At 43.9% G+C, this 11,769-nt stretch overlaps 1 protein-coding gene and 1 long non-coding RNA gene across 4 annotated transcripts in view; both read left to right on the top strand.

Annotated features, from left to right (window-relative positions):
* The window catches only part of CAMSAP3 (calmodulin regulated spectrin associated protein family member 3), a 48,048-nt gene extending 37,962 nt beyond the window's left edge, over positions 1 to 10,086 (top strand). The window contains exon 19 of the mRNA XM_085046129.1: positions 9,140 to 10,086. Within this exon, the coding sequence (XP_084902255.1) occupies positions 9,140 to 9,424 (285 nt within the window). The 3' untranslated portion in view covers positions 9,425 to 10,086. The remainder of the gene's footprint in view (positions 1 to 9,139) is intronic.
* On the top strand, positions 1,079 to 5,829 carry LOC146422693 (uncharacterized). Of its 3 annotated transcripts, none has more exons than XR_014848063.1 (4): positions 1,079 to 1,382; positions 2,461 to 2,541; positions 4,002 to 4,099; positions 5,784 to 5,829. It is a non-coding gene; the product is annotated as an uncharacterized LOC146422693 (long non-coding RNA). The 3 variants fall into 3 exon arrangements; XR_014848064.1 differs by lacking the exon at positions 5,784 to 5,829 and adding an exon at positions 5,616 to 5,729 and having other exon boundaries at positions 3,999 to 4,099; XR_014848062.1 differs by lacking the exon at positions 5,784 to 5,829 and adding an exon at positions 5,616 to 5,729.
* Positions 10,087 to 11,769: the final 1,683 nt, after the last annotated feature.

An 11,769-nucleotide genomic window follows, 5' to 3' on the forward strand; every position in this document is an offset into this window, starting at 1 on the left:
ATTTGGGGGTTGGGATCCGAAATTTGGGGGGAAAAATCCTAAAACTGGGGAGGGGGCACCGAAATTCGGGGAGGAATCTCACCTGGGGGATTTCACCCACCTGGAGTGTGAGTTCTCGAGCTCTCTGCGGGATTTTTGGGGTTTTTTCTGGGGTTTTTGGGATTTTTTGGGGTTTTTTTGGGATTTTTTGGGTTTTTTGGGATTTTTTGGGGGTTTTTTTGGGGTTTTTTGGGATTTTTTTGAATCTTTTTAAAGTGTTTTTTGGGGGATTTTGGAGTGGTTTTTTAGGGACATTTGAGGGAATTTGGGGGTATTTTTGGGGTTCTCTGGAAAGGGCCAGTTTTGGGGATTTTAAAATAAACTTTCGGGGATTTTGGAGGTTTTTGGGGTTTGTTTTTTGGGAGATTTTTCTGGGATTTTTGGGGCTCTCTGGGCTATTTTTTGGGATTCTCTCATGGATTTTTGGTGGGATTTTTAGGCTATTTTTGGAGCATCTCCAGGGTGCTTTTCACGGGTTTTTGGGGTGGTTTTTGGGGAATTTGTTGGGAATTTCTCAATTATTTTTGGTGGGTATTTTGTGCTATTTTTTGAGCATTTATGGAGTAGTTTTTTTGGGATTTTAGGGTATTTTTTCCGGGTTTTTTTGCGCATTTTGGGCTGATTTTGGGGTATTTTTGTGGGGTTTTTTTTGGGATTTTTAATTTTTTTTTCTCTTTTCCCCCCCAGACTTGTCTCAGACCCCCAACCCCTCCCCCCCCAGCCTTCCCCTCCCCATTTCCCCCAATTTTGGGAAGGGTCTCACCGGGGGGATTTCACCCACCTGCAGTCTGAGTTCTCGAGGTCTCTGGGGGGATTTTGGGCGATTTTTGGGATTTTCTAGAGTGGTTTTTGGTGTTTCTTTGGGGTGGCTTTGGGGGATTTTGGGGGGATTTTTTGGGAATTTTTGGGTGGATTTTGGGGTGTTTTTTGTGGGATTTTTTGGCTATTTTTTGAGCATTTCTGGGGCAGTTTTTTTCAAACTTTGAGCTGGTTTTGGGCTATTTTTGGGGGGTTTTTTTGGGTTTTTTAAAAAATTTTCTGTTCTCTTCCCCCCAGACCCGTGTCGGACCCGCAGCCCCTCCCCCCCCAGCCCCCTCCCCCGTGTCCCCAATTCGGGGAAGGGTCCCGCCGGGGGGATTTCACCCGCCTGGAGTACGAGCGCCGGCAGCAGCTGAAGCTGATGGAGGAACTCGAGAAGGTTCTGCGCCCCTCCCCCCCCCGCGGCACCCCAAAACCCTCCCGAGGACCCCAAAATCGGGCAGGGGGAGGGGCTTCGGCCAGGCCACGCCCACGGTGCTGCGATGACTCCGCCCTGGGCAGGAGCCCGCCGAAAGGGCTGCTGGGTAAGCGAGTTTGGGGGAAATTTGGGATTTTTTTTTTGGTTTTGGGGGAATTTTTGGGGGTTTTGAGATTTTTTGGGGGGAATTTGGGGCTTTTGGGGGAAATTTTGGGGTTTTTAGTGAAATTTTGGGGGAATTTGTGTTTTCTAGGGGAAATTTTGGGGTTTTTGTGGGAAATTTGGGGTTTTTGTGGGAAATTTGGAGGTTTTTTGTGGGAATTTTGGGGGAAATTTGGGGTTTATGGTGAGAATTTTGGAGGAAATTTGGAGGTTTTGGAGGGAAATTTGGGGTTTTAGGGGAAAATTTGGGGTAAATTTTGGGGTTTTGGGGGAAATTGGGTTTTTTTAGGGGAAATTTTGGGGTTTTTGGGTAATTTTGGGGTTTTGGGGGGAATTTTGGGGTTTTTGGGTTATTTTGGGGGTTTTTTGGGGGATTTTGGGTTTTTTTGGGGGCTTTGGGATGTTTTGGGGGTTTTTGGGGGATTTTGGGGTAAAATTTTGGGGTTTTTGGGTTATTTTGGGGGAAATTTTTGGGGTTTTTGGGGTTTTTGGGGTATTTGGGTTTTTTGAGGAATTTAGAGGTTTTTTTGTGGGATTTTTTTTTAATTTTTGGGGTTTCTTTGGGGGAATTTTTTCAGAATTTTTTGGGGAGTTTTTTGAGGATTTTTGGGTTATTTTAATCTCATTTTTTCCCCCTCAGGCTCTCAGCTCTCCAAGGTTTATTGCCAAAGCACTTTGTCTCTGTTTTGGGATTTATTTGGGGGTTTTAGGTCTTTTTGGGTTTTTTTTTCTTTAATTTATTTTAAATTTTTTGGGGAAATTTCTGAACTTTTTTGTAGGTTTTTTTTGTTTTTTGGGTTTTTTGGGAGTTTTTTTGAGGAAATTTTGGGTTTTTGGGTTTGGGTTTTTTTGGGTTTCGAGTTTTTTGAGGGAATTTTGGAGTTTTTTGCGGAATTTCTTTTGGTTTTTTGGGGTTTCTTTGGGGGATTTTTTTCAGAAATTTTTCAGAACTTTTTCCAAATTTTTTGGGGATTATTTTAGGATTAAAATACACTAAAAATCTCATTTTTTTTCCCTCTCAGGCTCTCGGCTCTCCAAGGTTTATTCCCAAAGCACTTTGTCTTTGTCCAGCGTGGCTGAACCTGGGGGGGCAGAGCAGCCAGGTGAGACTGGGGGAAATTGGGGGAAATTTGGATTTTGGGATTTTGTGGCAGAAATTTGGGATTTTGGGGGAAATTTTGGGATTTTTGAGGGAAATTTGGGATATTTGGGGGAATTTTGGGATTTTTGGGGGAAATTGGGATTTTTTGGGGGAAATTTTGGGGGAAATTCGGGATTTGGGGGAAATTTTGGGATTTTGGGGAAATTCTAGGTTTTGGGGGAAATTTTGGGATTTTGGGGGAAATTTTGGGGGAAATTCAGGATTTTGGGGAAATTTTGGGATTTTGGGGAAATTTGAGATTTTGGAGGAAATTTTGGATTTTTGGAGGAAATTTTGGGATTTTGGGGAAAATTTGGGGATTTTGTGGCAGAAATTTGGGATTTTGGGGGGAAATTCTGGGATTTTGGGGGAAATTCTGGGATTTTGGGGATTTTGTGGCAGAAATTTGGGGGAATTTTGGGGGAATTTTGACTTTTTGGGGGACTTTGGGAAGAAATTTTGGGTATTTTGGGGAAATTTGGGGAATTTTGGGAATTTTTGTGGGGAATTATGAGTTTTTGGGGGAAGCTGGGAGGAAATTTTGGTATTTTAGGGGATTTTGGTTGGAAATTTTGTGATTTTGGGGGAATTTGGGAAGAAATTTTGGTATTTTAAGGGAACTTTGTGTGGAATTTTGGGGAAATTTTGAGTTTTTGGGGGAATTTGGGAAGAAATTTTGGTATTTTAGGGGAATTTTGGGGAAATTTTGGGGGAATTTGAAGGATTTTGGGTGGAATTTTGGGGATTTTGGGGGAATTTTGGAGGAATTTTGACTTTTTGGGGGAATCTGGGAAGAAATTTTGTGTATTTTGGGGATTTTGTGGCAAAAATTTGGGGGAATTTTGGGGATTTTTGGGGGGAATTTGAGAAGATTTGAGGAGAAATTTGGGGATTTTGGGTGGAATTTTGTGGCAGAAATTTGGGGATTTTTGGGGGAAATTTTGACTTTTTGGGGGAATCTGGGAGGAAATTTTGGTATTTTAGGGAGATTTTGGTTGGAATTTTGGGGGAATTTGGGGATTTGGGGGAAAATTTTGGGATTTTGGGTGAACTTGGAGGAATTTTGGGGAGATTTGGGGCGAATTTGGGGATTTTGTGGTAGAATTTGGGGTTGAATTTTGGGATTTTCAGGGAAAATTTGGGGAGACTTTTCGGGTGGAATTTGGGGGAAATTTTAGGAGAAATTTGGGGATTTTGGGGTTGAATTTTTTGAAGGGATTTTGGGAGAATTTGGGGGAATTTCGGGAGATTTTAGCTCAATTTTCAGCGGAATTTCAGTGATTTGGAGCAGAATTGAGTGAAAATTTCAGGATTTTTGGTACAAATTTCGCCAGAATTTCGGGATTTCGGGTTGGGATTTTTCTCAGGGTGTAAATTTCGGTTTTTTTCAGCCCAAATTTCTCATTTTTCACCCCAAAGCAGAGCTGAGTCTCCCTCAGGGTTGGGATCTCCCAGCAGAGCTGCTGGCAGGGAATGGGAAAATGAGTCCAATGCTTCTTCTCCTGGCCCTGAGTACACTGGTGAGACCCAAAAAATGTCCCAAAATAGCCCAAAAATAGCCCAAAAATAGCCCAAAAAATCTCTGAACTTCTCCCAAAAAATCGCGAAAAAATCGCAAAAAAATCGCAAAAAATTGCAAAAAAATCGCAAAAAAGCAAAAAAAATCACCCTAAAATCCCCCAAAAAATTAACCTAAAATCCCCCCAAAAAATGCCCCAAAAATCACCCCAAAAATGAAAACTATCACCCCAAAAACCCCCCAAATCACCCCAAATATCCCAATGCTTCTCCTGGCCCTGAGTACACTGGGGAGACCCAAAAAATGTCCCAAAAATAGCCCAAAAAACATCCCCAAATCACCCCAAAAATATCTCAAAAATATCTGAAAAATATCCCAAAATCAGCCCAAAAATATCCCAAAAATTCACCCCAAAATATCCCAAAATCACCCCAAATATACCCCAAAAATATCCTAAAAATCATTCCAAAAAGTCCCAAAAATATCCCAAAAAATCCCAAAAATCACCCCAAAAATAGCCAAAAAATCATCCCAAAAATATCCCAAAATCACCCCAAAAATATCTCAAAAATCACCCCAAAAATATCCTAAAATATCCCCAAAAATATCCCAAAAATCACCCTAAAAATAGCCCAAAATCATCCCAGAAATATCCCCAAAATCACCCCAAAAATCATCCCAAAATCACCCAAAAATATCCCAATGCTTTTCTCCTGGCCCTGAGTACACTGGTGAGAGCCAAAAAATCCCAAAATCACCCCAAAAAATACACCAAAAATATCCCAAAATCACCCCAAAAATAGCCAAAAAATTTACCCCAAAAATCCTCCCAAAAATATCCCAAAAATAGCCAGAAAATCACCCCAAAAATATCCCAAAATCACCCCAAAAAAATCTCTGAAATCTCCCAAACCTCCCAGAATTCCCAAAAATTCCGAAATTTTTCCAAGTTTTCCCAAATTTCGGCTCCAGACTGTACAAAGAACTCACAGCCAGCTCCAAATCACCTCCAAAATCCCAAAATTTCCCCCCAAAATCCCCCAAATTCCACCCCAAACCTCCCAAAATGATCCCAAATACTCTCCAAACTTCCCAAAATTCCCAAAAAATCCCAAATTTTCCCAAATTTCCCCCAAACTTTGGCCCCAGGCTGTACAAAGAGCCCACAGCCAGCTCCAACCGACCCCAAAATCCCCCGAAATTCCTCCTGAAATCCCAAAATTTCCCCCCAAAACCCCCCCAAATTGCATCCCAAACTTCCCAAAATCACCCCAAATTAACCCAGAATTCCCAAATTTTCCCAAATTTTCCCGAATTTTCCCAAATCCAGGCCCCAGGCTGTACAAAGAACCCACAGCCAGGTCCAACCGACCCCAAAATCCCCTGAAATTCCCCCTGAAATCCCAAAATTTCCCCCCAAAACCCCCCAAAATCTACCCCAAATCACCCCAAATCCTCTCCAAACTTCCCAAAATTCCCCAAAATTCCCAAAATCTCCCGAATTTCCCCCAATCCAGGCCCCAGGCTGTACAAGGAGCCCACAGCCAGCTCCAACTGACCCCAAAATCCCCCAAAATTCCCCCAAAAATCCCCCAAAATTCCCCCCAAATCCACTCCAAATCACCCCAAATCATCCCTAACATTCCCAAAATTCCCAAAAATTCCTAAATTTTCCCCAAATTCAGGCCCCAGGCTGTACAAGGAGCCCACAGCCAGGTCCATCCAACCCCAAAATCCTGAAATTCCCTGAAATCCCAAAATTTCCCCCAAAACCCCCAAAATCTACCCCAAATCACCCAAATCCTTCCAAACTTCCCAAAATTCCCAAAAATTCCCAAATCTCCTGAATTTTCCCAAATCCAGGTCCCAGGCTGTACAAGGAGCCCACAGCCAGGTCCAACCGGCCGCTGATCCAGAACGCTTTGGCTCACTGTGTTCTGGCAGGAACCCCAAATGCTCCTCTGAGGAACAAAGTGCTGCAGGTGAGACCCCAAAAATCCCAAAAAAATCCCACAAAAAATCCCCAAAAATCCACAAAAATTTTCCCAAAATCCCCAAAAAAATCCCCCAAAAAATCCCCCAAAAAATCCCCCAAAAAAATCCCCAAAAAAAAATCCCAAAAATCAACCCCCAAAACCCCCAAATCCCATAGAAATCCCAAAATCCTATAGAAAATCCCAAAGTCCCATAGAAATCCCATAGGGAACCCAAAATCCTATAGAAAATCCCATAGAAAATCCCAAAATCCCATAGAGATCCCAAACCCCAAATGCTCCTCTGAGGAACAAAGTGCTGCAGGTGAGACCCCAAAAAACCCCAAAAATCCCAAAAAAAACCCCAAAAAATCCCCCAAAAAATCCCAAAAAAACCCCAAAAATCAACTCCCAAAACCCCAAAATCTTATAGAAATCCCATAGGGAACCCAATATCCTATAGAAATCCCAAATCCCATAGAAATCCCAAAATCCTATAGAAAATCCCAAAATCCCATAGAGATCCCAAACCCCAAATGCTCCTCTGAGGAACAAAGTGCTGCAGGTGAGACCCCAAAAAAACCCCAAAAATCCCAAAAAAATCCCCAAAAAATCCCAAAAAATCCCCCCAAAAAATCCCAAAAATCAACCCCCAAAACCCCCAAATCCCATAGAAATCCCAAAATCCTATAGAAAATCCCCAAATCCTATGGAAACCCCAAAGTCCCATAGAGATCCCAAACCTGAAATGCTCCTCTGAGGAACAAAGTGCTGCAGGTGAGACCTGAAACCCCAAAAAAACCCAAAAATCCACCATTTTCCCCCCAAATCCCTTATTTTTCCCATTTTTCCCTGAAAAATCTCCCATTTCTCCCCCAAAATCCCCATTTTCTGCCATTTTCCCCCCAAAATCCCCCATTTTCCCCCCAAATTTTCCCCTAAAATCCCCTGTTTTCCCCATTCTTTCCCTATTTATCCTCCAAAATCCCCAATTTCCCCCAAACCCCATTTTCCCCCAATTTTCCCCAAATCCCCCACATTTCCCCCCCATTTTCCCCCAACCCCCCCATCCAAAACCCCAATTTTCTTCCCCAAAATCCCATTTCCCCCAAATCTTCCATTTCCCCAAATCCCCCAATTTTCCCAATATTTCCCCCAAAATTTCCCCAAAACCCAAATTTCCCCAAAATCCCCCAAAACCCCAATATTTCCCCCAAATTTTTCTTTCCCCAAAGTTTTCCCCCAAAAAATCCCCTCAAAATCCCTATTTCCCATTTCTCCCCAAATCCCCCATTTTCCCCCCCAATATTTCCCTCCAAAATCCCATTTTCTCCCCCAAACCCCAATATTTCCCCCAATTTTCCCCAAAATTCCAAATCTCCCCCAAAATCCCATTTTTCCCCCAAAACCCCAATATTTTCCCCCAAATTTCCCCCAAAATCCTCCCAAATCTCCCAAAATCCCATTTTCCCCCAAACCCCAATATTTCCCCAAAACCCCAATATTTCCCCCAATTTCAAAATTCCAAATCTCCCCCAAAACCCCAATATTTCCCCAATTTTCCCCCAAAATCCCAATATTTCCCCCAAAACATCCCATTTCCCCCAAAACCCCAAATTTCCCCCAAAATCCCCCAAATCCCCAATTTTCCCCCAAAACCCCCAAATCCCCCAAAATCCCCAAATTCCCCAAAAAATTTTCCCCAAATCTCTCCCCAAAATCCCCAAATTCCCCTCAAAATCCCCTATTTCCCCCATTTCTCCCCAAAATCCCCCATTTTCCCCCAAAATCCCAATATTTCCCCCAAAATCCCATTTTCTCCCCCAAAACCCCAATATTTCCCCCAATTTTTCCCATTTTTACCCCCAAATCTCCCCAAAAATCCCATTTTCTCCCCAAAACCCCAATATTTCCCCCAATTTTCCCCCAAAATCCCAATATTTCCTCCCATTCCAAAACCCCAAATTTCCCCCAATTTACCCCCAAAATTCCAAATCTCCCAAAAATCCATTTTCTCCCCCAAAACCCCAATATTTCCCCCAATTTTCCCCCAAAATTCCAAATCTCCCCAAAATCCCATTTTCTCCCCAAAACCCCAATATTTACCCCCAAAATCCCATTTTCCCAAAACATCCCATTCCCCCCCCCAAATCCCCAAATTTTCCCCCAAAAATCCCAATCCCCCCAAAAATCCCCAATTTTCCCCAAATCTCCCCCAAAAATCCCCAAATTCCCAAAATCCTTTTCCCATTTCTCCCCCAAATCCCCATTTCCCCCAAAATCCCAATATTTCCCCCAAAATCCCATTTTCCCCCAAAACCCCAATTTTCCCCAATTTACCCCCAAAATCCCCCAAATTTCCCCCAAAATCCCCCAAATTCCCCAAAATCCAATTTTCCCCCAAATCTCCCCAAAAATCCCCAAATTCCCCCAAAATCCCCTATTTTTTCTCCCCAAAATCCCCAATTTTCACCCCAAAAATCCCAATATTTTCACCCAAAATCCCAACTTTTTCCCCAAAACCCCAATATTTCCCCCAATTTCCCCCCAAAATCCCATTTTCCCATTTTCCCCAAACCCCCTATTTCCCCCAAAATTCCAATTTTCCCCCAAAATTTCTCCAAAATTCCATTTTCCCCCAAAACCCCAATATTTCCCCCAATTTTCCCCCAAAATCCCAAGTTTTTCCCCCAAAACCCCAATTTTCCCCCAATTTACCCCCAAAATTCCAAATCCCCCCAAAATCCCATTTTCCCCCCAAAATCCCCAATATTTCCCCCAATTTTCCCCCAAAATCCCATTTTCCCCAAATCTCCCCCATTTTCTCCCCCAAAACCCCAACATTTCCCCCAATTTTCCCCCAAAATCCCTATTTTTCCCCCAAAACCCCAATATTTCCCCCAATTTATCCCCAAAATTCCAAATCTCCCTAAAAATCCCATTTTCTCCCCCAAAACCCCAGTATTTCCCCCAAACCCAATATTTCCCCCAATCCCCAAAATCCCAATATTTCCCCCAAACATCCCATTCCCCCAAAAAACCCCAAAATTCCCCAAATTCTCCGGCAGGACCTGGAGCAGAGCTCCTCTCCGCACGTGCTGATCCTGTTCCGGGACAGCGGCTGTCAGTTCCGTGGGATTTACACCTTGACGGGAAATCCTCTGACCCTAAAGCGCCTCTCGGGCTCCGGACCCCGAAACGTCCCGCTGGCCATGGTGGAGACTCTCTATAAATACCAGTCGGACCAGCGGCGCTTCTGCCGCCTGCCCGCCCGCACCATGAGCGGCAGCGTCGACGCCTTCACCATCCCGGGACACCTCTGGCACCCCAAAAAACCCCAGACCCCAAAATGACCCCAAAAAACCCCGAAAAAATGGGGTGAAAACCCTAAAAAATGAGAAAATCCCAAATGCGGTCGCTTGGTGTTATTGGGAATGGAAAATAAATGGGATTTGGGACACTTGGAATGGGTTCACTGAGTTATTTTCACCATCCTGGGACACCTCTGGCACCCCAAAAAACCCCAGACCCCAAAATGACCCCAAAAATAGAGAAATCCCAAAAAAAATGGGATGTGGAATCCCAAAAATGCAAAAATCCCGAATGCGGTCGCTTGGTGTTAACAGGAATGCAGAATAAAAATGATTTTGGGAACACCTAGAATGGGTTCACTGAGTTATTTTCACCATCCCGGGGCATCTCTGGCACCCCAAAAAACCCCAGACCCCGAAATGACCCCGAAAAAACCCTAAAAACCCTAAAAAATGCAAAAATCCCAAATGCGGTCGCTTGGTGTTATTGGGAATGGAAAATAAATGGGATTTGGGACACTTGGAATGTGTTCAGTGGGTGATTTTCACCATCCTGGGACACCTCTGGCACCCCAAAAAACCCCAGACTCCGAAATGACCCCAAAATGACCCCAAAAAACCCTAAAAACCTGAAAAAAATGGGATTTCCCAAATGGGATCGCTTGGTGTTAACAGGAATGCAGAAAAAAATGGGATTTGGAACACTTGGAATGTGGTTAGAGAGTTATTTTGATATCTCCCAAAAAATTCTGGCACCCAAAAAATCCCAGACCCCAAAATGACCCCAAAAAACCCGAAAAAATGGGGTGAAAACCCTAAAAAATGCAAAAATCCCGAATGCGGTTTGTCTCGGGTTATTGGTGACATAAGGAATGCAAAATAAATGGGATTTGGGGCACTTGGAATGTGTTCAGAGAGTGATTTTGATATATCCAGAAAGCTTTGGAACCCCAAAAAAACCCCAAAAATGGGGTGGAAACCCCAAAAAACCCTAAAAAATGGAGAAATCCCCAATGGGATTCACCGCGATCACTAGGTGTTACCAGGAATGGAAAATCAATGGGATTTGGGGACATTTGGGGACACTGAGGTGACACTGAGTGGCTTTAGGGGACACTTTCACCATCGCGGGGCATCTCTGGCACCCCAAAAAACGCCAAAATGACCCCAAAAAACCCCAAAAATGGGGTGAAAACCCTAAAAGATGCAAAAATCCCGAATGGGATCGCTTGGTGTTACTGGGAATGGAAAACAAATGGGATTTGGGGACATTGAGGTGACACTGAATGGATTTAATGGGACATTTTCAGCATCCAGGGACACCTCTGGCACCCCAAAAAACCCCAAACCCCGAAATGACCCAAAAAACCCCCAAAAAAACCCCCAAAAAAACCCCAAAAATACAGAAATCCCCAATGGGATTCACTGCGATCATTTGGTGTTACCAGGAATGGAAAATCAATGGGATTTGGGGACATTTGGGGACACTGAGGTGACACTGAGTGGCTTTAGGGGACATTTTCATCATCCCGGGGCATCTCTGGCACCCCAAAAAACCCCAAAATGACCCCAAAATGACCCCAAAAAACCCAAAAAAATGGGGTGAAAACCCTAAAAAATGCAAAAATCCCAAATGGGATCGCTTGGTGTTATTGGGAATGGAAAATCAATGGGATTTGGGGACATTTGGGGACACTGAGGTGACACTGAGTGGCTTTAGGGGACATTTTCACCATCCTGGGCCACCTCTGGCACCCAAAAAACCCCAAAATGACCCCAAAATGACCCCAAAAACCCCAAAAAAATGGGGTGAAAACCCTAAAAAATGCAAAAATCCTGAACGGGATCGCTTGGTGTTACTGGGAATGGAAAATCAATGGGATTTGGGGACATTTGGGGACACTGAGGTGACACTGAGTGGTCACCATCCCGGGGCATCTCTGGCACCCCAAAAAACCCCAAAATGACCCCAAAATGACCCCAAAACCCCCAAAAAATGGGGTGAAAACCCTAAAAAATGCAAAAATCCTGAACGGGATCGCTTGGTGTTATTGGGAATGGAAAATCAATGGGATTTGGGGACATTTGGGGACATCTGGAGGTGACACTGAGTGGCTTTGGGGACACTTTCACCATCCCGGGGCATCTCTGGCACCCAAAAAACCCCAAAAAATGGGGTGGAAACCCCCAAAATGGGGACATTTGGGCCACCAAGAGTCACTTTTGGCCACCATGGGGACATTTCAGGTCGCCAAAGTGTCCCCAAGGGCCACCAAAGGGTCACTTTTGGCCACCAGGGGGACATTTTGGCCACTGAGGTGTCCCCAAAGGCCACCAAGGGGTCCCCAAGGTCCACCAAGAGGACATTTGGGCCACCAAAGGGTCAC

This window comes from Lichenostomus cassidix, unplaced genomic scaffold, assembly GCF_008360975.1.
Source record: "Lichenostomus cassidix isolate B80296 unplaced genomic scaffold, HeHo_3.0 HiC_scaffold_39, whole genome shotgun sequence".
NCBI lineage: Eukaryota > Metazoa > Chordata > Aves > Passeriformes > Meliphagidae > Lichenostomus > Lichenostomus cassidix.